Source organism: Brassica napus, chromosome C8, assembly GCF_020379485.1.
Source record: "Brassica napus cultivar Da-Ae chromosome C8, Da-Ae, whole genome shotgun sequence".
NCBI lineage: Eukaryota > Viridiplantae > Streptophyta > Magnoliopsida > Brassicales > Brassicaceae > Brassica > Brassica napus.
Genome location: NC_063451.1, coordinates 31,056,870 through 31,079,110, shown reverse-complemented (window position 1 = coordinate 31,079,110; position 22,241 = coordinate 31,056,870). Strand labels below are relative to the sequence as shown.

Sequence of the window (22,241 nt, the reverse complement as noted above, 5' to 3'; positions counted from 1 at the left end):
TTAAAAACGTGAACAGTATTGTTTTCACAGTTGAATTATTTTGACTTTTATCTTACATATGGTTTTGAAAGCTTTCAAATCAACCATCGAACTGATACATGTCATTTTAATGTTTTTAGTCGTATACTTAAGGAAAACTTACATTTTTGTAATTTAAAATCGTTTTAAAAAATTCAAAATATAACATATAAGAAAAATATAACATATAAGGTGTCCTCATTTTTGTATTTTAAAGTCGTTTAAAAAATATAACATATAAGGTTTGATCATTTTTATAATTTAAAGTCATTTTAAAAAATTCAAAATATAATATATAAGAAAAAATCTAATTTTTTTATTATATGGTTGATGTGATTGTTTATTTTTTTAATAATATAAATTTAAACAAAAATGAAAAAGGATGCAAAAATTGTTATCAAATATTTATTATTCATAATCATTAATTGTCATATATATGTAAATCATATTAGGTAATTCTGTAGCTTTTATTTAAGGAAATAATACAAACTTCTTATATTTTAGGTTAATATAATGTTCTCTAGTGGACATTAAACAAATTATGACATAAAAATCGTATTTTTTCCATCAAACACATTCTTGAAAAAAGTAAACAGTATTATTTCCACAGTTAAATTATTTTGACTTTTATCTTCCATATGGTTTTGAAAGCTTTCAAATCAACCATCGAATTGATGCATCTCATTTTAATGTTTTTAGTCGTATACTTAAGGAAAACTTACATTTTTGTAATTTAAAGTCGTTTTAAAATAATTCAAAATATAACATATAAGAAAATTCTAACATATAAGAAAAATATAACATATAAGGTGTCCTCATTTGTGTATTTTAAAGTCGTTTTAAAAAATATATATAACATATAAGGTTTCCTCATTTTTGTAATTTAAAGTCATTTTAAAAAATTCAAAATATAACATATAAGAAAAAATCTAATTTTTTTATTATATGGCTAATATGATTGTTTAATTCTTTTTAATAATATAAATTTAAACAAAAATAAAGAATGATGCAAAAATTGTTATCAAATCTTTATTATTCATAATCATTAATTGCCATATATATGTAAATCATATTAGGTAATTCCGTAGGTTTTATTTAAGGAAAGAATACATACTTTTTATATTTTAGGTTAATATAATGTTCTCTAGTGTTATATAATTATAGAATAATGTGACACCATTAGATTAAACTATACTTTATATTAGATGCTCTAGAATTCTTTGAAGTGGAATTTAGAAGTCATTTAGAGTGCCACCTAGGATTTGGGTTTTTTTTTAATTAATACAAAATTAAGGTTTTAATTTTTCAAATGCTTTTCAATTAATATATAGGGGATGTTAGAAAAAGAGACTAGATTTGCAATTGTCACTGCATCCAAGAGCCGATCATAGAAAATATGTAGCTAGAAGCAAAAATTAAAAATGTGGCCTATTGTCTTAAGCGGCAATCGAACTTGGAAGGGGTAACCCTTCTAACCAACACCCAAACCACTAATACTAATAAGAACTTTCTGCACAAATAAGGCCAAAATTTATGATAATCTGTGGCGGCCGGAAGCAACAGTTTCCTCAGCTTCCTTCAAGGGTCGGCTCTGACTGCATCAGTTTAAGAGTTACAACCCTAGCATGAAGTAGACCAGTAATGTTTTTTATTCGTGTGTAAAAGAATACAAGAAAAAAAAAGAGATTAGATGTGGAAGAAAGTGGGTAGATAGATTAGGAAAATGAGTAGGTAGCTGTCTTTTTTTATCTCAATACTCCCTTCACATGCTACTTCTTTCATGTACTCCCACGTGTCATCTCCGATCGTATGATTTTTGATTTTTCTGCACACACCACTCTCTCTCCCTGTCTCCCTTTAGTATTGAGATTAGTTGGATAACTGAATTGATAGGGTTGGCCAGTTAGGGCTTGGTGTTTCTGTCTCTTCTTGGTCTTCTCTTGTTGTGTCCTGTCCGTTAAGCCATTTTCGAGTTTCACACTTCCACCACATTTACAATTAAAAAATATGTTTTAGAATTTCATTAGTGTTTGTATAATACTGAACATGTGAATCTTATTTCTCTTTTAATAGAATAATTGTTCTAGCACTTTTTCTTTCCTAAAACTGTCAAAGAAATAAAACCTTAATGCAACTCAGATTCTGTCCAAAAGATAAATTATCAATAATTTTTAGTATATCTTGCAAGTTATACAACTAAAAAGTAATGGAAATAGATACATGTTTATATATGATTATTAGAAACAACAAAAAAGATAAGTTACAAAAAAAAAAAAAAAAAACAACAACAACAAAAAAGTAATGGGAATAGATACATGTTTATTAGAAACAAGTAGTATAGTTCTTCTATCTTTCCCCTCTCTGTTCTGGCGTCAAACCTCCCTTGCCACATTTAGGACAGCTCTTCATACCGAATCCTTGGCAATCAAAACATCTACACATTTGCACTTTCTAAGCCATTAACTCTTTGAACTAGAAAACTATGATTGAATTGAAAATTTTGTTTCAGTTTTTACTTACTTCCACCTCTCGAAAATATTTCCATTCTTCTTATTTCTACCTGTTCCCTGGAGAGGTAACATAAGATTTTTTTTTATATTAATGATAAATGCTACAAAAGAAGAAGTGTATGCATAAATAAAGACTAAGAAACCTTGCAACCGGGGCACTCAATTGCTCCTTTGGCTCCACAAGTGTCACAGCTTTTGAATATCTGTTTGTTTTCATCACAAACTCTCACAACTTTGAAGAACTAATAAAAACCATTCATTGACAATACTAACAATACATCCTATATGCACGCATAGATATGCTTTTGCATATTATTGAATTGTGAAGTCCTACCGAACCAAGGGAGAAATTTCCGGATTTTGCTGCAGGAACTTTGACGGAATCGCGTCGTCCCAGCACAATCTGTCTTTTGGTATGCGAGATAGAAATCAGTGGAGCAGCAAAAGCTAGAGTCTTGGATTCTGAAGATAACTCACAACCACAAAGTGGGAATGTCAACATTTTTGTAACTCAAGCTGTAAGAAGAAGATAAACAATGTCAACATTTTTATATCTATATGCACGTCATGTGATTAGTGAATGCGGATAAGTGGGAGAAAACAAAAGATTTGCTTGGCTGTGGTTTGTTAAATATCGAAACGGATAATGTGGGGGAATATGTTTGATTGAGGTCCCAAAACGTTAAAATTTCATTTGCCAATAGACAAATTAACTGTTTCACATTGCATCTCCTAAATGCATTTGTTCGTTTTTTTTCTTGGGGTAAAATATCAATGCCTAATTATTCAAAAATAAAATGAAATATCAATCTTTTGTTCAAAAATAAAATAAAATATCAATGCCTAATTATTCAAAATAATATAAAGCATGACCGATAAACAACTCTCTCTAAAAGTAGTAAAAGATCGAAATACCCCCCTATGCCCGTCCGTGCGTGCGTGTCGGAGAGTAACTCAATATGCCCCTATTAGAAAAAAACTATTCTTATTATCATTCTTCTTTTCTCACTACTCTTCTCTATCTGTGATCCCCAAATTAGCTTTCTATTTTTTTTATAATAAATATGTCACCTCGTTAATTATGAATTAAATTTATATCAATATATCAAAAATTAACCGGATCCCACAATAAACTTTAACCAATAAAAACTTTCTCCCATTTCTTTTTCTTTTCTTTTTTAATGCTTAGTGACATTCTATAAAAATAGTGTACGAGCAGAAGCTCACGCAAACAGAGCATTTGGAGCAGAAAAACAGAGCAAAAAACCATGGGTACCAATAGGTCCACAGACAAAATAAAGGCAATAAAGTGTATTAGACTACCAGATAGATGGGGTTAGCAGGTACTCGATACGTTGAGGGGATCACACGTATGCAGAGTTCACAGCTCACGTATCTTCCATGGCCTCCTCCATAAGCAAGGAACGCAGCCAAGATGGTCCCTGGTACATATAGTTGTGAGCAGTGTCCGGTATTGTGGGAACTTTTCCAGATTCAGGATAGCTTCTCCTGCAAGGTAGGATGAAGATTCGAAAACCAACACAGTCAATCACCCAAGAGAACCCCATCAGCTCCGCCTCTAGGCGCGTAGGGATGGAAGAGTAGGAGCTACGACTGTGTAGTAGAGTCTGGCCTGAGTTGTTTCGCAAGATCCAAGAGGTACCACTATTATCGGTTTCACTGATCCAGGAGGTACCAATGTTGCACTTTACAAAACTAGTTTGAACGTGACCCTTTTTTTTTGAATTTGACCTCTTCCCTTTTGTTTTCCTCCATTAATGTAACTGAAACTTCATAAAATATGTAATATGTCCATTTCTTATGAAATTTTTGTAAAATAGCTTTAAAATTCTACGTATATTAAAGATTTGTAAATAAAAAAAATTCTGAGAATTTCGGGAGATTGAAAATAATTTTTAAAACTGTTTTTTTTTTTAGGTTTTAGATTTATTATATCTGTTTTAGAAAAAAAAAGATTATCTAGATCATATCATTAAAATAAACTGTACATTTTGTTAATGTAAATCATGTAAAATTTACTGAGAATTTCAGAAGATTGAAAACGAATTTTAAAACTGTTTTTTATGGATTTTAGATTTATTATATCCATTTTTAAATAAAATTATCTAGAATATCATTAAATGAACTATATATCTTGGATGATGTAAATAATATAAGATTTACTTAGAATTTCAGAAGATTTAAAACGAGTGTAAAATTGTGTTTACTGGGTTTTAGGTTTATTATGTTCTTTTTTGCAGAAATTTTATCTGAATATAATTAAAATGAAGTGTATATATTGGGAAATATAAATAATGTAAGATTTAATGAAAATTTGGAGACATTGAAAATGATTTTTAAAATTGTGTTTATGGGGTTTGGTTTATTTTACTTCATTTTGGAGTATAGTAGGACTTTAATATGGTCATAGAATATGCTAGTAGTGGTTTAATCCGAACAACATCGTCCTAAAAAATGATTAGACTATTAGGATTATTGGATTTATGTGTGTAACCGGACTACTATAGGAATACTAGGTTTATTGTGTGTAACTAGGTAATTACCCGCGCTACGCTGCGGGATTTTTTTTATTTTAAATTTTATTTCATATAAAATATTTTCATTTTATAAATGAATAATTATATTAATATAATTTTTGTATCTAAATATTTATAATCTAGACATATATTGTATTTTTTATATTTTGGTTATTGTATAATAATTATTTATTTGATATTAATCTTTAACAGATTAGCTTCCAAATTAATTTTTTCGCACCTTTACTCTCAAGTTGGTGGTGTAAGATCTCACTGTTTTTTTGGGTTTTAGGTTCCAGTTTGTAGTCTAAAAGACTCTAATAATATCTTCTTTCCATTCCATAAAAGTATTTTGTATTTTAAAATTTATTTCAATATAAATATCAGTTTTACATTTTTATATATTAAAAAATCGGTTTAATCCTTGTTTTTACCTTTTGTATCGATCAAATAAAAAAATAATGTGGACTTCTAATTAAAAATAATATAAAGAACTTAAGCATTTTCTTAATATATTTTTTTTGACAGCCATCTTATAACCACACTTATGTGTTTGATCCTTATTTTGATTTCGTATTCTATCTTTCTTACTAAATTATATATGCTAAATTTTTGTTTACATCAGTTTTATATTTATACTTTATTATTCATTTATTTTTCAATTGAGTTTAAGGTTAAAGATAGAAGTCTAATTCATTTCTTTTCCTACGCTTTTCTGGTTCACGAAATTGAAAATTCAACATTGTAGTAAATGTCCTTCACTTCACTTCAAATTTAAAATTAAATATTGTAGTAAAATAATTAGCCTTTGTTAAAATAATATATTTTGTAAAATGATTCAGTAAATATTCTCTATCACCAATATTAGTATTGGCTTTTGAAAAATATTTTACATAGAATATATTATGTGATATTTTTGATAAAATTTGTCACATAAATGTTTGTGCATTATTTATTTGTTAATGTAGTTGCTCCTTCATTTTGATGAACTTGGCAACCAACTTTGAGAATGAGACCGACCATCTGCATCAGAATTAGACCAGAGCTAGTATGATCGACTCTTCTTAGCAGTTAGAACCAAAGCTAGCTTTTTCGACTCTTCTTGAGTTTCAAAAAAATTATTCTTGAGGAAATCTCAGCTTAGTTTAAGCTTAACAACTCATCAAATAATCCATCATCGGTTTGATTGTTTGTGGCTTCTTCACCCGATGGAATTACGGATTGTGAATTTGTGGTCTTCTTCATGTTTGAATGTTACTTATGTTATATGGTCTTCGATTGTTATATGGTCTTCGATTTCACTAATTTAGTAATAAATTGTAATAACTTGGTTTTTTTATAATTTGTTTGGTTTGTCTTATTATATTTATTTTTATCAAACCAAAACTCAATTATTTTATTCACTTTCTAACCCGTATATTTCTGTAAGCATATATATTTCCTTCTACCTAAAGCCAAGTTATCATCTTCTTTATATTGTAAACACTGATGCTTTTCACCAGCACCTCTTTTTCTTATCTTCTCTTCTTCCCCTCCTTCAGACTTCGTATGGTTCTTGGTTCATCCCTCAAATCCTCCTCTCCGTTCATGTATGCGAAAAAACGTTGTGTTCATCTCTGATCGTCACCACCACTGTTGTCCTTAGAGTGATAGAGTCATCTCATCTTTACTCTTGTTGGTATTATGTAGCGGAACCGAGACGTGGAGGAGAGCGACGTCGGAGCTGCCGCTCTTCACCATCACTGGATGCTGGAATCTTCACAATCCACCAGAGATCTGCACCGTTACCATAAACCCTAGAACTCCCACCCAAAACTCTCTACACTTATTCACGGATCTCTTCACTCTCCGAGAAAGAAGATGGAGGATGATCGTGTTCTCTCATCTATGATATAACATGATTTTAATGGTATTTAGGATATCATTTAGCTCATTCTAATCATTCTAGGTTGTATTTAGGTCTTTATATTGCATTTTCATACATAATTGCATTTGATAGGGTTTGGAATGAACATTTGGAAGTTTATGGCGAAAATCATGGGTTAAATTGCACATTATGGAAGTCTTGGGCCCAATGTGATTTTAACAAAAGTTCAGGGACCAGCGCTGCAAATTCACAATTCTTGGTTGGGTTAAATTTCACAATCGAAAGTACAGAGGTTGATTTGAGAGGGTGTATCTGCAATATCAAGAGTTTTGGGGTCAAATCGTGAATAGTCGAAAACGTTAAGGACTATATGTGCAAAACAGCTAAAGATCACCATTGTCGTTCTTCTTCACTTCGATCCCGACAATTCCGGCGATTACCACGGCTGTTTCCGACGATTGCGATGGCTGAGAGTACGACGGAGTAGGCGATTTGGAAGAGAGACCCATTGGAGGAGTTGTCGAGCTTCTCAATCGGAAGCTCAGCCACGACAGAGTGATAACCGGAGTTGCAGAAGACGAGTACGGTGCTGCTGGCTGGACCACGAACCGAACCACCACCACGAGCCAAGCCTGAGAAGAAGAAGAAGATGGAGGTCACGATTCAGGCCCGAGACAGACGACGAACTGCGACGGAGAAGAGGAAGCTCGAGACAGAGGTGAATTATGAGGAGATGAAGCTGGCCACAAGGCTGGAAGAGATGAGTCGAACTATGAAATCCGGTGACAGAGAAAGTGAACTAAAGATGAATCAAGAGACCCACGAATCTGTTCACTCCACCATCTTTGAGGATATGATTTTGATTTCAATGGAGAAGAAAAAATGACGTGTAGAAACGAAATAAGTTAATTGGTTCTCCAAGTTTTTTCAGTTAATGACATGTCAGTTCCTCATGCATTTTAAAGTCTGATGTGTCATGCTCTGGAGAGAACCAAGCCTAATTATTGTGTTGATTCGAACTACTAGAATTATTGAGTTTATTATGTGTAATTCGGACTAGTAGAATTACTTGGTTTTATATGTGTAATTTGAAACCTCTATATATTGCAATTAGTACGTTTAATTAACATATAGAACCCATATATTATCTATTAGTAGACTATGTATATAGTAAATAACACTATTCAAACTATTTAGATGATTATTTTCTATAGTTTTAGGAGTACTTATTATTTTCCCAAAATGATTCCTTAACTTTCATGGTTGTTGTGTGAATTATAAGGTTATAGTAAGAAGAATCTATAAAAATAATTATTTTTCGCAAACTGTTTATGTAATACTCTTACTTAATGATATTCAGTGTATAAAGTCATTTGTTTTACTACAAAATATCTCGTATGGACATAGTTTTACTAATAAAACTTAAAATTTGCCAAAATATTACTATGTGTAAAGCAGTATTACTATTGTCTTGAAGATTACTAAAAATTACTAAGAATTACTAAGTGCAATTAGAATATTACTGTCTTGACTAAGAATTATTAAGTGCAATTAGAATATTAAATAGTTGCACGGCTACTTTTTAAATTATTATTCAGAAACACATGACTTACATATTACTCGAAATCTAAAGAAGCTACGAAGGAATACGAAATGTATTATGATAAACTGAGAAAGTTTAAATAAGTACAAGTGCATAGAGACTAAGAGTAAAAACATATGATAAACTGCAGATTCAAGAGAAGGTAGAGACGAAGGAACTATCTCTATACATTTTTTCAGTTAAGAGCTTAACACTCTCAGATATTAAACTCCATAAACATAGTTAACACTGAACTGGATTATTGATGCAAAAAGACATACACACAACATTAAACAAAATATAGAAGCCTCTTCAATCTTCTCAAGCGGTTGGAGTTTGAATAGTTTTATTTTCTTCATAAGCTCTTGTATTCGTGTTGCATCATATATCTTCCATCGTCTTGAAGCATATGGTTCCAGTTGTCCTCTTCTCACACATATAGACCTTTTAAAAATCCACAGCGAGCTTCCTTGACTACTTTCAGAACACTGGCCAATCCACCGTCGTCTTCATTCTCGTCCAAACACTATCATCCATCGTGTAAACATACATGTAATATAATTCAAACTGCACCTGCTCATTGATCCTGTTATACAATAAAGTCCAATTATTTACCATCTTCCTTAGTGGCTAAATACTTAGAGCAGGACAAGCATATTATTTTGTCTTACAAGTATTAATTACGAACAATTTCTCTACATACTAACAACCTAACGTACCTTAGGTAGTGAAACTAAGTCTGAATCCACGGCCACAACCGTCTCTTCCTCTGCCACCGCTCCTTAACGACGGCACCACCATCTCTTCCTCTGCCACCACTCTCTCCTCTACCACCGCTCATTCCAGTCTTCCACCACCACCGATCCACCACCACTGTTATCCACCTGAGAAAAAGTCAAAGCCGTAACGTTTAATCATCATTCATGCCAGAAATAGACCAAATGGCCAAGAAAAAATAAAAATGCTAAAAAGGGATCGAGCATATTTAAAGTACTTACAAATCTACAGAGGTTTTGAAGAACATAAAAAAAAACCTATCAATGTCATCTTGATTCTGGCAGTTCTCAATCAACGGTATAACAAAACACTTGGAGGCATTGATCTCTTGACATATACAGAATCAAGAGCTAAACAGAGAAATCAAAGAATCAATGAAATACATCAATTAGCAGGCAGAAAAGAGAAGCAAACAATCACTAAACATAAGAACCAAAGAGAAAAGAGAGAAGCAAGGAAACAAGTAAATAGAGCATCCAACAAAAACAGGCCGAGAAGAAAAGCAAACAATGAAATAAACAGCAGAAGCAAACAACATCAACCAACAAACATATAAAGGTTATGAATCATAAGCGATAAATCATTTAACCGGTGTTAAATAGTTTTGGGACCTCCATAGTTTTGACTTGCTGCAGAAAAGTCGATAGAGATGGGTGGTTCTCATCACCAAAGAGTTTGGTAGCGGAAATCAAAGCCCTTCTCACAGGCGAAATCGATGCTATTTAATCACCGGCGAAATCGAATCCGACAACTTTTCGATGGAACCCTAGCTTTTGATTTTGAGTGAAGTGTTTTCCAAATGGAATACGGTTATAGATGTCTTTAAAACGGTTTTATATTTAAAAATAAATAAAAAGTAAATTATATTTTATTGTGGGGAGAATTTAGAATTTTTTAAGAGACACGGGGGCATATTGAGTTAAAAGTCTACGAACGCAAATCATCGCCGGCGTCAGAGAAACCCGATCGGTTCCCTGCGAAACTAACCCGCCATGGCGAAATCGGAAAACTCAACGACTTCCACTTATTCGTCTTCCGCCAACGATTCCGAAGCCGATCCCGACTCGTACGCTCTCGAAAAGTTCAAGCTCTACGAGACCAGAGCGGTAAGCTTTTAGCCATTGAGCATCTCGAACCCCTAGAATCCTTACGGAAACCACTAGATTGAATTGAATTGCTCCATGTGTGTTCTATGTTGTTGAGCAGAGGTTTTATCTAGTTGGCAGCGATCGGAACAAACGATTCTTCAGAGTGCTGAAGATCGATCGCTCGGAGCCGTCGGAGCTCAACATTAGCGAAGATCCGGTAGTGTACTCGCCTCAGGAGATCAAGAGTCTGCTTCAGCGTATCTCCGAAGGCAATCGTGCCACCGGAGGATTGGCCTTCGTGGCCAAAGTCTATGGAATCGCTGGTTAGTTTCCGGAAGCAGCGTTTTTGTATCTTTGGATTGGCTTTTGTAAACGTGTTTTTTCGTGCCTTGTAGGTTGTGCTAAGTTTATGGAGTCATACTACTTAGTTTTGGTGACAAAACGGCGACAGATTGGTTGCATCTGTGGGCATGCGATATACGCTATCGATGAAAGTCAGATGATCACTGTCCCTCATGCAACTATCCAGTCTGATGCTGCGAATTCGAAAACTGAACTAAGGTCTGTTTCCTAGAGTTTTGCTCTTTGCCCTTTTGAAGCTGGACTATTAATTAGCTTTGTTTTCAGGTACAAGAAGCTTCTGTCAAGTGTAGATTTGACCAAAGATTTCTTCTACAGTTACACGTATCCTATAATGCGAAGTCTGCAAAAGAACGTTTTATCATCTGGTGAGGAAGGGGTGCCCTATGATAACATATTTGTGTGGAATGCATATCTGACGCAGCCTATTCGATCAAGGTGTAACAACACTATTTGGACTCTAGCATTAGTTCATGGGCATTTTAAGCAGGTATGTGTGTGTAGGCTTCTTGTCTCTTCATCTATATTCGTCTCCATTCTTACTACTTATTGTTCTACCCCATCATTCAGATAAGGCTGTCGATATATGGAAGAGACTTCAGTGTTACTCTAGTCTCCAGACGTTCTCGACATTTTGCAGGCACACGGTAAACATTTTCTAACCAGGCCTCTCATGGATGAGGAAATCATAATCCGTATTGGTTTTCTATTGCCCTTTCTTAGTTATATCTAGTATCTTTGGAGATTTTTTTTAGTGTGAACTTTTCTAGACTAGTTTGGATACTTGTTTCTCTTGTTTTCTGTTATTAATGTAGTGCCTTTTCATTCTGTAATTTTTTTTTATCTCAGTTACTTGAAAAGGGGAGTGAATGATCGTGGAAGGGTTGCGAATGATGTTGAAACAGAACAACTTGTTTTTGATGAAGAAGCTGGATCTTGCAAAGGAAAAATGACCTCAGTGGTGCAGATGCGAGGATCAATTCCACTCTTTTGGTCGCAAGAGGCCTCGAGATTTAGTCCTAAGCCTGATATTTTCTGTGAGGAACTAACGCAACATGCGCCTGTTATCTCTATTAGACCATTTTAACGTCTGTGTGGTTATTGATCTACTTGCATTTTCCTGTTGTTTTTTATTGCCTCAGTACAGAGGTATGATCCTACTTACGAGTCAACCAAAATGCATTTTGAAGACCTGGTGAACCGATATGGGAATCCTATCATTGTGCTCAACTTAATCAAGGTTAGTTTTTTACTTAATACTCTTTTTATTATTCCCTTTGTACTTACTCAATAATTTCCATGGAGTTATTCAGTCAGTTGAGAAAAGACCTCGGGAAATGGTGCTAAGGCGTGAGTTTGCGAAAGCAGTGGGTTACCTAAACTCAATTTTTCCTGAAGAAAATCGTTTCAAGTTTATCCATTGGGATTTCCACAAATTTGCAAAGAGGTAAAATGTTGTGGATTTGTTTTCGTGCATTTTTAACTTGAACTCACATTGCTTTCTATTTTTGATGCTAAAGCAAGTCGGCGAATGTATTGGCTGTTTTGGGTGCTGTAGCAAGCGAAGCCCTTGACTTGACTGGATTTTACTTCAGTGGCAAGCCTAAAATTGTTAAGAAGAAAGCTAGCCAACTTAGTCATGCTAGCACTGGAAGGTAATTTTTTGGGATGATGTGATCCACCATTACTTATATGTAGTCAGAAATTTGGCTTATTTTGTAAGCTGATGTATATATTACGTTTCTGAATTTAATGGAGATTTTTTTGCAGGGAACAATCTCTGCGTGATCTAAGAGCTTACTCTTTGGAACTTTCAAGGGGTGAGAGTTCAAATGATATACTTAGTGCTCTTGCTAACCGAGAGAAAGAGATGAAGCTAAGCCAACAAAAAAGAGACGATGGAACTGATTCTGCAGCTCCTCGTTACCAATGTGGGGTTCTTCGTACCAACTGTATTGACTGCTTGGATAGAACAAACGTAGCACAGTACGCATATGGTTTGGCTGCTTTAGGCCGGCAGCTGCACGCAATAGGTTTGAGTGATACATCTAAGATTGACCCCGACAGTAGCATAGCTGCTGCACTTATGGATATGTACCAGGGCATGGGCGATGCCCTTGCACAACAATATGGCGGCTCAGCTGCGCATAATACTGTAATTACACCACTTATCACCTCTGACCAGTTATTTGTCGTTTTGACGAAGCAGTTTGCAATGCTTATTTATTAACATCGTTGAATGGACTTATAGGTTTTCCCAGAAAGGCAGGGGAAATGGAAGGCCACGACACAGTCTAGGGAATTTCTCAAGTCTATCAAACGATACTACAGCAATACCTACACTGATGGCGAAAAGCAAGACGCCATAAACTTGTAATATACTTCTCTGCAAAATTCACTTCAGTTTCTTGCTAAGTTCTTGATATATTTATAGATGAAGGCTTTAGAATAAGTTTATGTGTCCTTGCCTCATTGATGATATAGATAGAGGTAATAGACCCCTTGCATCCTTGGCATTGCCGCTATTACCTTAGAATAAGTTCCTCTGACGAATCGTTGGCTAAGAACTCTTCATATCCGTTTCTATTGAGTCTCAACTCCTAGTAACTATTAACTTTTGTTGCAAGCAGATTCTTAGGCTACTTTCAACCTCAGGAAGGGAAACCTGCGCTCTGGGAGCTGGATTCTGATTATTATCTCCATGTGTCAGGGATTGGAGATGATATTTTCCCAGAAAGGGGGTAAGGTCTACTTTTAGTGAACCTACTGCGTGTCAGATTATGTGTTTATGAAAATATCAAAGAAGTTAAATTACATTTCCCAAGATAAGATGATAGATGACCTCTGGTTTCGTATGATTTCTAAATCTGTTGCATTGCAGGCTCCAGTCCATTGCGAAACCTATGAGTGGTATTGGAGTCAATCTTGCACCAGTGCCGGCTTTCAGAGAAGACTTCTCACGGAAGAAGCTGACGTCATTTGACAAACTGATCGAGCAGACATGTAGTTCAATAAAGAATGTGAGGCTTTGTAGCGAGACAGACCAGAGGCCAGGTGGCAGCACTGGTGTTGCTCCTGATGCAGCGTAATGACCCTCGTCTGAAATTTTCAATCATCTTACTACGCCTTTGACTAAATTTTCTTGGAGTGGCTAGTAATCCCTTGAATCGTGTTTCTTTACGTTTAGTAGGACTTTTATCCGTATTAGAAAGTAGAAAGATGGTTTCTAGTTTAGAAAAAAAAACAGAGATTTTAGTTCAAACCAAAACCATAACTTTGCCGAATGTTAGCTTATATTTCTTGGCTTTCTTATCTACTACAGTGAGATTCAGCTCAAGACACCCAATTGGCTGTTTGGTTCAAGAAAGCCCGAAGAGAGTGACTCTGCCACAAAACCTGATGCAGATGATAGTGAGAAAGGAGTGACCTCGAGTGAGAGAGTCAACGATTTCTGCAACTTGGACTGGCTTTCTGAGTCCAACGATCATCAGGAAGATATCTTTCAAAGGTACTGGTTTTTTTTCCTTCCCTAAGCTTCCTTCATAATGATTTTGTAATATTTTTTGGTAAACTCTTCGCTGAATCATATTGACCAAACGATGGTCTAACCACAGCTTGGCATTTCAAAATCCGGATATCGCTTTAGTCGCTCTGGTTGCATCATATCACTTGCTGCAATTGTTTCATTGTATAGGTACCTATCGATCACATCAACCAATGAAGCCAATGGTTGGTATGGTGGTACTCTCCTCGGTGACCAAGATGAAAACAGCGAAATTTACAGACATTATGCCCATTTCTGCCAGGTTCAGATTCTTTATCTTGCTGATATACAACCACAGATTAATAGATATCTTTTAGTTCAATTCAAAATGTTCCACTTCGTTATGATCCGAATTGAAACAGTGTCCAGCTATGGAGCCGTTTGAAAACGACCATGAGTTAGAACTGAACTCTGCGGAAGTTCTTCGCATGAACACAGTCGACGTAATGGACATAGGAGAAGAAGATTCGGAGATGGAAAACGCTTTAAATGAATACGCTCAGATCGGCAGCGACCTCGGGATCATTCCAACGCAATGCAAGTACTTCGCCGGAGATCCTTGTTGGCTAGCCAGATGGCTCGTTGGAGATGATAAGGTCCCAAAGGTCATTTAATCACAAAAACCAATAATGTTTCTTCCAAGAACATATCTCAAACCAGACACATCTCTCTTTTGCTTGTGAATGTGTTTGATTGTACATTTTGTTTAGGTAGAATGAACACAAAGATTGTTGGTTCATGATTAATGATAACCCCTGTTCTAAAATAATCCGTGCGGTGGACGAGGCCTAGCGAGTTATCGGAAAATCGGGTTGTTTGTATCCAATATTTCCACCGAGTTAATTTTAACTCAAATGGCAAAGTTATAGTGATCATGCTAACATGCATGTGGTGCTACAAGATTCACTAAAATAAAAACATAATATGTAAGACCAACAATAGAAATCAAGTTATAATACACGAATTTTTATATTACACAATGATCCATCTAAAATATATATTTTAAGGAGACTGGATAAGGAAGAAGATCTTCACAAATATAAAATATGTCATAAACGGAGGGAAAATGGGCATTTAATTCCCGAAGTATTTGAAATCGGCAGTTTTAATACTCAAGTATTGCTTGCGCATACTTATTCCCCAACTAATAGTTGACTGCGCAAAATTAAGAACAAAATAGTCAACTGTTCTGATGAACGAAAAAATAACGGTTTCCGTCAACTTTTTAACGGTGGAATATTTTAATCATGATTTTGCGCAGTTGATTAGTTGGAGAACAAATATGCGCATATAATACTTGAGTATTTAATTTTCCGATTGAAAATACTTAAGGAATTAAAAACAACACTCTTTTTTTTTTATAGAAAATCATAATTTGAAATATTCTCAAGTTAGATATAACCAATATACGAGAGTTTTATCTATTAGACAATTATATGTTGTACATTGGATCTCTACTTTAGACGATCATATATAATTATATGTACTTTACACATTCATATATTGTATATCAGCAATACAATGCAAATGTAATTATCTTATGTTATTTTAAATGCTTTTATAAACTAAATAAATCTTTTTCTGGGATTAAATATCTTGTATGTTATTTCAAATTATGAACCTTTCTAACTATGAATTATTTTAAAAATCATCTAAAGTGATTTAAACATGAAGTACATCAACAATACGATGTAATTGTAATTATTTTGTATTATTTTATATGTCATTGTAAAAAATCAACAATCTATTTCTAAAGGCAAATATCTCGTATAATGATTTTATTTAACTTGAAAAAATTTTTACTTATGTTTTTTTTTAAAGGGATTGATGTTAGTGACTTTCAATCTTATACGAAATATAAAGAAAAAATGAGTTTTTAATTCCTCAAGTATTTTCAGTCGGAAAATTAAATATTCAAGTATTATATGCGCATATTTATTCCCCAATTAATCATTGACTGCATAAAATCATGATTAGAATATTCTACCGTTAAAAAGTTGACGGAAACCGTTATTTTCCGTTCATCAGTTAACCGTTGACTATTTTGTTCCCAATTTTGCGCAGTCAACTATTAGCTGAGGAATAAATATGCGTAAGCAATACTTGAGTATTAAAACTGCCGATTTCAAATACTTCGGGAATTAAATGCCTATTTTCCCCATAAACGGAATACATTAATCCTGACCAAGAAGGACAAAGAGATTAATACCATCTCTTAATCTTTCAAAACAAAATCGTATCAAAACGTCGTCAAAAACAAAACATTCAACACATTACTCTTTTTAAAGGGCTACACTCTCTTAATATCATTCTAAAGGCCGGATTCTCTCTCTGAGCACATGGATCCTCTTCTCAACCACTTCGGCTACTTTGATCAGATCGTCAGAATAATCAGCATCTTTGAGTACACTAGACGAAGCAATCTCTGAACGTAACTCGACGAGAGAAATTGTCAGAAATCAATTGGTGTGTTACTTTTCTTCTACCCATGGTGAAAAAAACAAGGAGATACGAATTTGTGTGTTTTCAGGGACTTGGCTAAAATGTTATATAGAGTTTCTAACTTCTTTTTTTTGCTTGGTTAACAAAGAGAGGTTTCAACAAATTTTAGAAAGGTTTTAAAAGAAAAAAAAAATACATATAAATGTTTAAGGAAAATTAGCTATAAAATCTTAATTTCCCATCAGTAAACACACATCTGTATATATAGTTACAGTAAAAGTAGATTCAGTTATTTTCAAGTATTTTCGTTTGGATCAAATTTCATATTGCATCAGTTAAAATTTAATTTCAAAATAGCATCTGTAGTAACAATGTATATTTTATTTTGAATAAAATTAAATATTTTATTTAAAAAGATGTGTGGATACATAAATTATGTACAAAATATTTAACAAAAATGAATTCTGTAAAAAAAAACGTTATAAATTTTGACTAGCAAAACACATATTCACTGTATTCTCAATTTACTGCTCACGAAACTTTTGTGAATGGACAGATAAAATTATTAGAGAATGATTATCGGGTGAAACCCAAAAACTAATTTTTTTTTATCTGATTAAAGAAAAAAAATTAAAACGGAACCAATCGCGGGCTGCCACGTGTCGTGGAATCCGCAAAATAGTGTAAGAAACTGGCCAATAGTGATTCGTAATTGGTGACGTTAGTGACCGTTTTTTAAAGAAAACATGAGATCCACATACTGATTTCATGCATAAATCCATTTTGGATTCCGCGATAATCATGCTCTTAAGCATTCGTATCCGGAGTTTGCAAGTAAAATCTAAAAAAAAGAAGAAAATTTTAGTAGCAAAGTCTCTCAAAAAACATGTGGGACCTATGCAAAAGTTTTTCGAATGAAAGAATCTCATATGAATTTTTCAAATTTTCAAATGGGATTTTATTATTAAAATATTTTTCTGAACATTAAAATATTGTTATTATCTGTAAAAAAATATATTATCTGTAACAGACTATTTTTTGAAAGACCCACCTTCAAAAATCCGTTAATGTGAAAAGAGATGTACATGACTGGATATCATAAATTTCCACCATGTTCCATGATTTTTTTATCAATCACTACTGTTTCAACACTTCGTCCCACAAGTCTTAATGTTTAAAATCTCACAAAAGTCTTGAGACTTGAGACTGTGGTTGAGAGTACGTGAGATGTTAACGTAAACATGTACTTCATCAATAACATTTTACTACATCAAGCTAACAAAAAATCAAAACCAGAATCATTAGAAAAGTCATCAAGAAACAAATTTACAACAAAAACAAATAAACGTGATCACGGAATACGAATCAGCTAGCTAGTATTCATATCTTTCTTTTTATTTGTTGTCTTCATGACTATCACATTAAATCGAAAATCGTGGCAAGATACATTGATAAGTGTGGAATATTGTCTGTTATATTATATCTTACAAGTTACAACTTCACACAACATATGACATATTTCAGCCAAAAAGGAATAAAACTTTACACAACACATGAAAGACAAAGTAACAGTCAAAATCCAACTCCGTGTTTGGCGCAATAACACAGCCGATAAGGTTGCATCTTTGAAAACGAAATAACAATCAAATGAGCATTTTTTTTCTAACAACTTTTGCAACCTCAACATTTATCAAATGAGCATTTTAAACAAGAAGATTCAAATATGAAAATTAATCTGCCATCGAGACGACTTGGCTGATCTGATACACACAAAAAAAAAAAAAATCCAAAAGGAAAACTAGTAGAAGCACACAGATAAAGCCCAAAATCTAACCAATTCGACATAGATATTTTTTTTGTCTGGACGTGGATTGTGATATGCACGTCGAAAATATCTAACCTTGTAACCAAAAAGAACAAATAAAGTGACAGCTAAACAGAGGATAGGAAATTAGGAACATGCAACCATCGTTCAAAGATTAAGCAACTTGGAAAGAGTTTCAGGGAAACAAATAAGTAAATGAACAAGAATTCTCACATTACATTTATCAAATAAAATTCTCACATTACAGTCAAAATAAATTCCCGATGATAAATTAAATCAAATCCTTAATTAAGAAATACTATGAAAATTTAAAACATTATTTGTAATATATTAGTAATGAATTAGAACAACATGTCAACAATAATTAGTAACAGTAGTTATACTAAATTTACAAAAAAAAAAAACATAGATGTTATGGTTCTTGATTTTAGATTCTTAATAATAAGTCGTGCGCCAGTAAACCACCATCATAGTTGAGTTGACTTTCGATTGAATAAAATGCGACAAGAAAATATCTGCCGATTAAAAACAAAAAAATAAAATACAGCTAAAAGTACATGGCTCGTGTAACACTCTTCGATAAAAAATATACATGCAAAATAAATTAAATAGTAATTAGGTGTCAGTGTAGAATAGTTTGAACGTACACGTTCCTTTATCACATTCTTATCTAATAAATTGACGAAGAAAATATCATAAAATTAATTACATCGTGTTCATTAGTGATGAGCAAGATTTATCTTTAAAGGTCAAGTAACCCTCCACGTTTTCTCAAAGTTTCAGATCTCCTAAATCTCACAATCGCCAAGAACAATGAAGAAACCTGAAGACGAAGCTTCACTTCTTGAAGATTACGTCAGCGATTCCGTCGACCACCGTGGAAGTCCCGCCGCAAAATCATCCACCGGCGGATGGAGATCCGCCTGGTTCATCATAGGTGAAGAATCTAACTCCGGCTTGCCTCTGTTGTCTTCACAACTTAGCTCATTATAAATACTAATTGAATCTTGCTTTTCAGGTGTTGAAGTTGCAGAGAGGTTCGCTTACTTTGGAATAGCTTGCAACTTGATAAATTACCTAACCGGACCTCTCGGCCAATCGACGGCGGCCGCCGCCGTGAACGTGAACACGTGGTCGGGAACCGCATCCATGCTTCCTATTTTAGGAGCTTTTGTAGCAGACGCTTATCTTGGTCGTTACCGTACAATTCTTGCAGCTTCCCTCATCTACATACTGGTTAGTACAAAAAAAAAATTATAAAAAAATAGTAAACCGGTTTGGTTTCGGTACGAATTAAACCGAAATTGAAATTTTATCACAGGGACTAGGACTATTGACATTATCAGCTTCCTTGTTCCTTACGGGAGAATCAGAGCAGCGCGTCAATGTTTCTGCCAAGCCCTCTGTCTCGGTGAACATACTTTTCTTCTGCTCTCTTTACCTTGTCGCGATAGGACAGGGAGGACACAAGCCGTGTGTTCAAGCGTTTGGTGCGGACCAGTTTGACTCGGGAGATCCAAAGGAAGTGATCTCGAGAGGATCGTTTTTCAACTGGTGGTTCTTGAGTTTATCTGCTGGGATAAGTTTATCGATCATAGTCGTTGCGTACGTGCAAGATAATGTTAGCTGGGCGTACGGGTTTGGGATCCCTTGCTTGTTCATGGTTATGGCTCTTGTTATGTTCTTGCTCGGGAGAAAATCTTACAGATACCCTAAGGGAAACCGCGAGGAGAGCAGTAACGCTTTTGCAAGAATCGGTAGAGTTTTCTTTGTGGCGTTCAAGAACCGGAAGCTGAGTTTAGCAGGGTCCGGTTTGGGACAAGGTCTGTTGGAGGATGGTCCGTCTGAGAAACATAGCGGTCGGCTCCAGTAAGTTGCATATTGTTTCTGTTTCGTATAATTAAATTTTTTTCTTCTAAAAACAAAAATTGTTTCAAAAAGAAACTCCCAACAATCAATTATATTTATCTAGACAAAACTGATAATCACAGATAATAATACTCCGTTCCTAAAAGATCCAAGTTTTAAAATTTTCACATTTTTTAATAAATGCATAGTTTTTTGTAATTTTATACAGTATTTCGTATATTTTTAAACCAATAAAATTTTAAAAAATGCAATTAATGTTCTTGAACTTTACAATTTCTCACTAGTTGATAAAAATTACATTTAAAATATAAAATATGTTTTCTCTAGAATATGGATCTTTTAGGAACAGAGAAAATATATTTTTCTGTTTCATAAAATATGTCTTTATAGTTACACAAAAATTGTCTTTTTAGAATTTCAATGCATACTTTCAACTGAATATTAATAATAAAATGCAGTGATCTAATAAATAAATTTATTTATTTTAAATACTATTGATTAAGTAGATGTAATTAATAAAAATATAAATGTATTTCAATCATATTTTTATTGTGTGAAGAGTGTTTTGAGACACTTAAACGGAGGAAGTATTTATTATGAAAATTTAATGTGTAAACACACACAAAAACATACATATCTAAAATTGGTAATCATTTGAGTTTTTGGTTTTGTACTGTTTGGTGTAATTTGAGTGTTTCTTTATCTTGTGTGAAAAGGTTCCTAGCTAAAGCGATGATTGCAAGGGAAGACGGTGCAGAGCCATGTAGTGGTAGGGATGTAGAAGACGCGAAGGCTTTGGTGAGGCTTATTCCGATATGGATCACATCGGTGGTGAGCACGATTCCATATGCTCAATTCATGACTTTCTTCACTAAGCAAGGTGTAACGGTGGACAGAAGAATCTTACCGGGTTTGGAAATCCCTGCGGCTTCTTTGTTATCATTCATCGGTGTATCGATTCTCATCTCTGTCCCGTTCTACGAGCATGTATTTCTACCGTTAGCTAGAATGATTACCAAAAAGCCTTTTGGGATCACAATGCTCCAGAGAATAGGAGTTGGAATGGTGCTTTCGAGCTTCAACATGGTGCTCGCTGCATTGGTGGAAACTAAACGGCTGAATATCGCCAGAGAACATGGGCTCGTGGACAAGCCGGACGTGACGGTTCCAATGTCCATATGGTGGTTTGCTCCTCAGTATTTGTTGCTCGGGATGATCGATGTGTTTTCTTTGGTGGGAACACAAGAGTTCTTCTATGACCAAGTCCCAACCGAGCTAAGGAGCATTGGTCTCTCGCTTTCTTTGAGTGCATTGGGACTTTCGAGCTTCTTAAGTGGTTTGCTCATCACTGTGATTGATTGGGCTACCGGAAGAAACGGTGGAGAAAACTGGTTCAACACTAACCTGAACCGAGCCCATGTTGATTACTTTTACTTGTTGCTGGCTGCTTTCACCGCCATTGCTTTCATTGCGTTCTTGTTCATCTCCAAGTTGTATGTGTATCGTCGGGTAGACCAAGTCTAAGAATTCACAAAACAAGTTTTGTTGACATTCATATCATAGTTGTGGTTCTAACTTGTAAGTTATAATTTGCTTATACTTTGATTTGTCTTTTGTGTTTTTGTTTGTGTTATTTACACATTTGGTTTGTGGTTTTTTTTGTTAATGGTTATATATATTTCTCAACAAAAAGTGAAAAGGAAAGTCTCACCCTTTAAAGACATTGTGTATAGTGCCAACAAGTCTTTTCCTCCTTGAAAGAACAGCTGGTTAGAGTTGGAAATTTTAATCATTGCCCGCGGGCCCTGCCCCGTTTGACCCG

The 22,241-nt window shown here is 34.3% G+C and overlaps 3 protein-coding genes across 4 annotated transcripts; 2 read left to right on the top strand and 1 right to left on the bottom strand.

Annotated features, from left to right (window-relative positions):
- Positions 1-2,222: 2,222 nt before the first annotated feature.
- LOC106425914 lies at positions 2,223-3,125 on the bottom strand. Of its 2 annotated transcripts, none has more exons than XM_013866630.3 (4): positions 2,863-3,125; positions 2,672-2,731; positions 2,539-2,585; positions 2,223-2,452 (listed from the first exon to the last, which is right to left on the bottom strand). In XM_013866630.3, exons 1-4 carry the CDS (start codon positions 3,028-3,030, stop codon positions 2,365-2,367), a joined length of 363 nt encoding a protein of 120 aa, XP_013722084.2. In that variant the 5' UTR covers positions 3,031-3,125; the 3' UTR covers positions 2,223-2,364. The 2 variants fall into 2 exon arrangements, with proteins under 2 accessions (XP_013722084.2, XP_022566698.2); XM_022710977.2 differs by having other exon boundaries at positions 2,223-2,469; positions 2,863-3,123.
- Positions 3,126-10,158: 7,033 nt separating this feature from the next.
- On the top strand, positions 10,159-15,052 carry LOC106425968 (phosphatidylinositol-3-phosphatase SAC1). Its single transcript, XM_048766528.1, has 16 exons — positions 10,159-10,397; positions 10,498-10,702; positions 10,775-10,940; positions 11,007-11,229; positions 11,310-11,386; positions 11,589-11,776; positions 11,882-11,979; positions 12,053-12,186; positions 12,260-12,394; positions 12,510-12,894; positions 12,991-13,112; positions 13,370-13,480; positions 13,621-13,824; positions 14,062-14,247; positions 14,434-14,545; positions 14,646-15,052. The coding sequence occupies exons 1-16, from the start codon at positions 10,284-10,286 to the stop codon at positions 14,895-14,897; spliced, it is 2,712 nt and encodes a 903-aa protein (XP_048622485.1). The 5' UTR covers positions 10,159-10,283; the 3' UTR covers positions 14,898-15,052.
- A 4,126-nt stretch (positions 15,053-19,178) lies between these two features.
- Positions 19,179-22,039, top strand: LOC106425969 (protein NRT1/ PTR FAMILY 5.15). The gene is made up of 4 exons (XM_013866681.3): positions 19,179-19,487; positions 19,569-19,786; positions 19,872-20,419; positions 21,136-22,039. The coding sequence occupies exons 1-4, from the start codon at positions 19,364-19,366 to the stop codon at positions 21,941-21,943; spliced, it is 1,698 nt and encodes a 565-aa protein (XP_013722135.1). The 5' UTR covers positions 19,179-19,363; the 3' UTR covers positions 21,944-22,039.
- The last annotated feature ends 202 nt before the right edge of the window (positions 22,040-22,241 follow it).

Coding starts and splice junctions, on each gene's coding strand:
- LOC106425914 (XM_013866630.3), bottom strand. CDS start 3,030: ATGTTGACATTCCCACTTTGTGGTTGTGAGTTATCTTCAGAATCCAAG. Junction 2,732..2,862: donor GAAATTTCTCCCTTGGTTCG/GTAGGACTTCAC, acceptor GAAAACAAACAG/ATATTCAAAAGCTGTGACAC. Junction 2,453..2,538: donor AATATTTTCGAGAGGTGGAA/GTAAGTAAAAAC, acceptor GCAAATGTGTAG/ATGTTTTGATTGCCAAGGAT.
- LOC106425968 (XM_048766528.1), top strand. CDS start 10,284: ATGGCGAAATCGGAAAACTCAACGACTTCCACTTATTCGTCTTCCGCC. Junction 10,703..10,774: donor CAAAGTCTATGGAATCGCTG/GTTAGTTTCCGG, acceptor CGTGCCTTGTAG/GTTGTGCTAAGTTTATGGAG. Junction 14,248..14,433: donor CAGGAAGATATCTTTCAAAG/GTACTGGTTTTT, acceptor TTCATTGTATAG/GTACCTATCGATCACATCAA.
- LOC106425969 (XM_013866681.3), top strand. CDS start 19,364: ATGAAGAAACCTGAAGACGAAGCTTCACTTCTTGAAGATTACGTCAGC. Junction 19,787..19,871: donor CTTCCCTCATCTACATACTG/GTTAGTACAAAA, acceptor ATTTTATCACAG/GGACTAGGACTATTGACATT. Junction 20,420..21,135: donor AAACATAGCGGTCGGCTCCA/GTAAGTTGCATA, acceptor TTGTGTGAAAAG/GTTCCTAGCTAAAGCGATGA.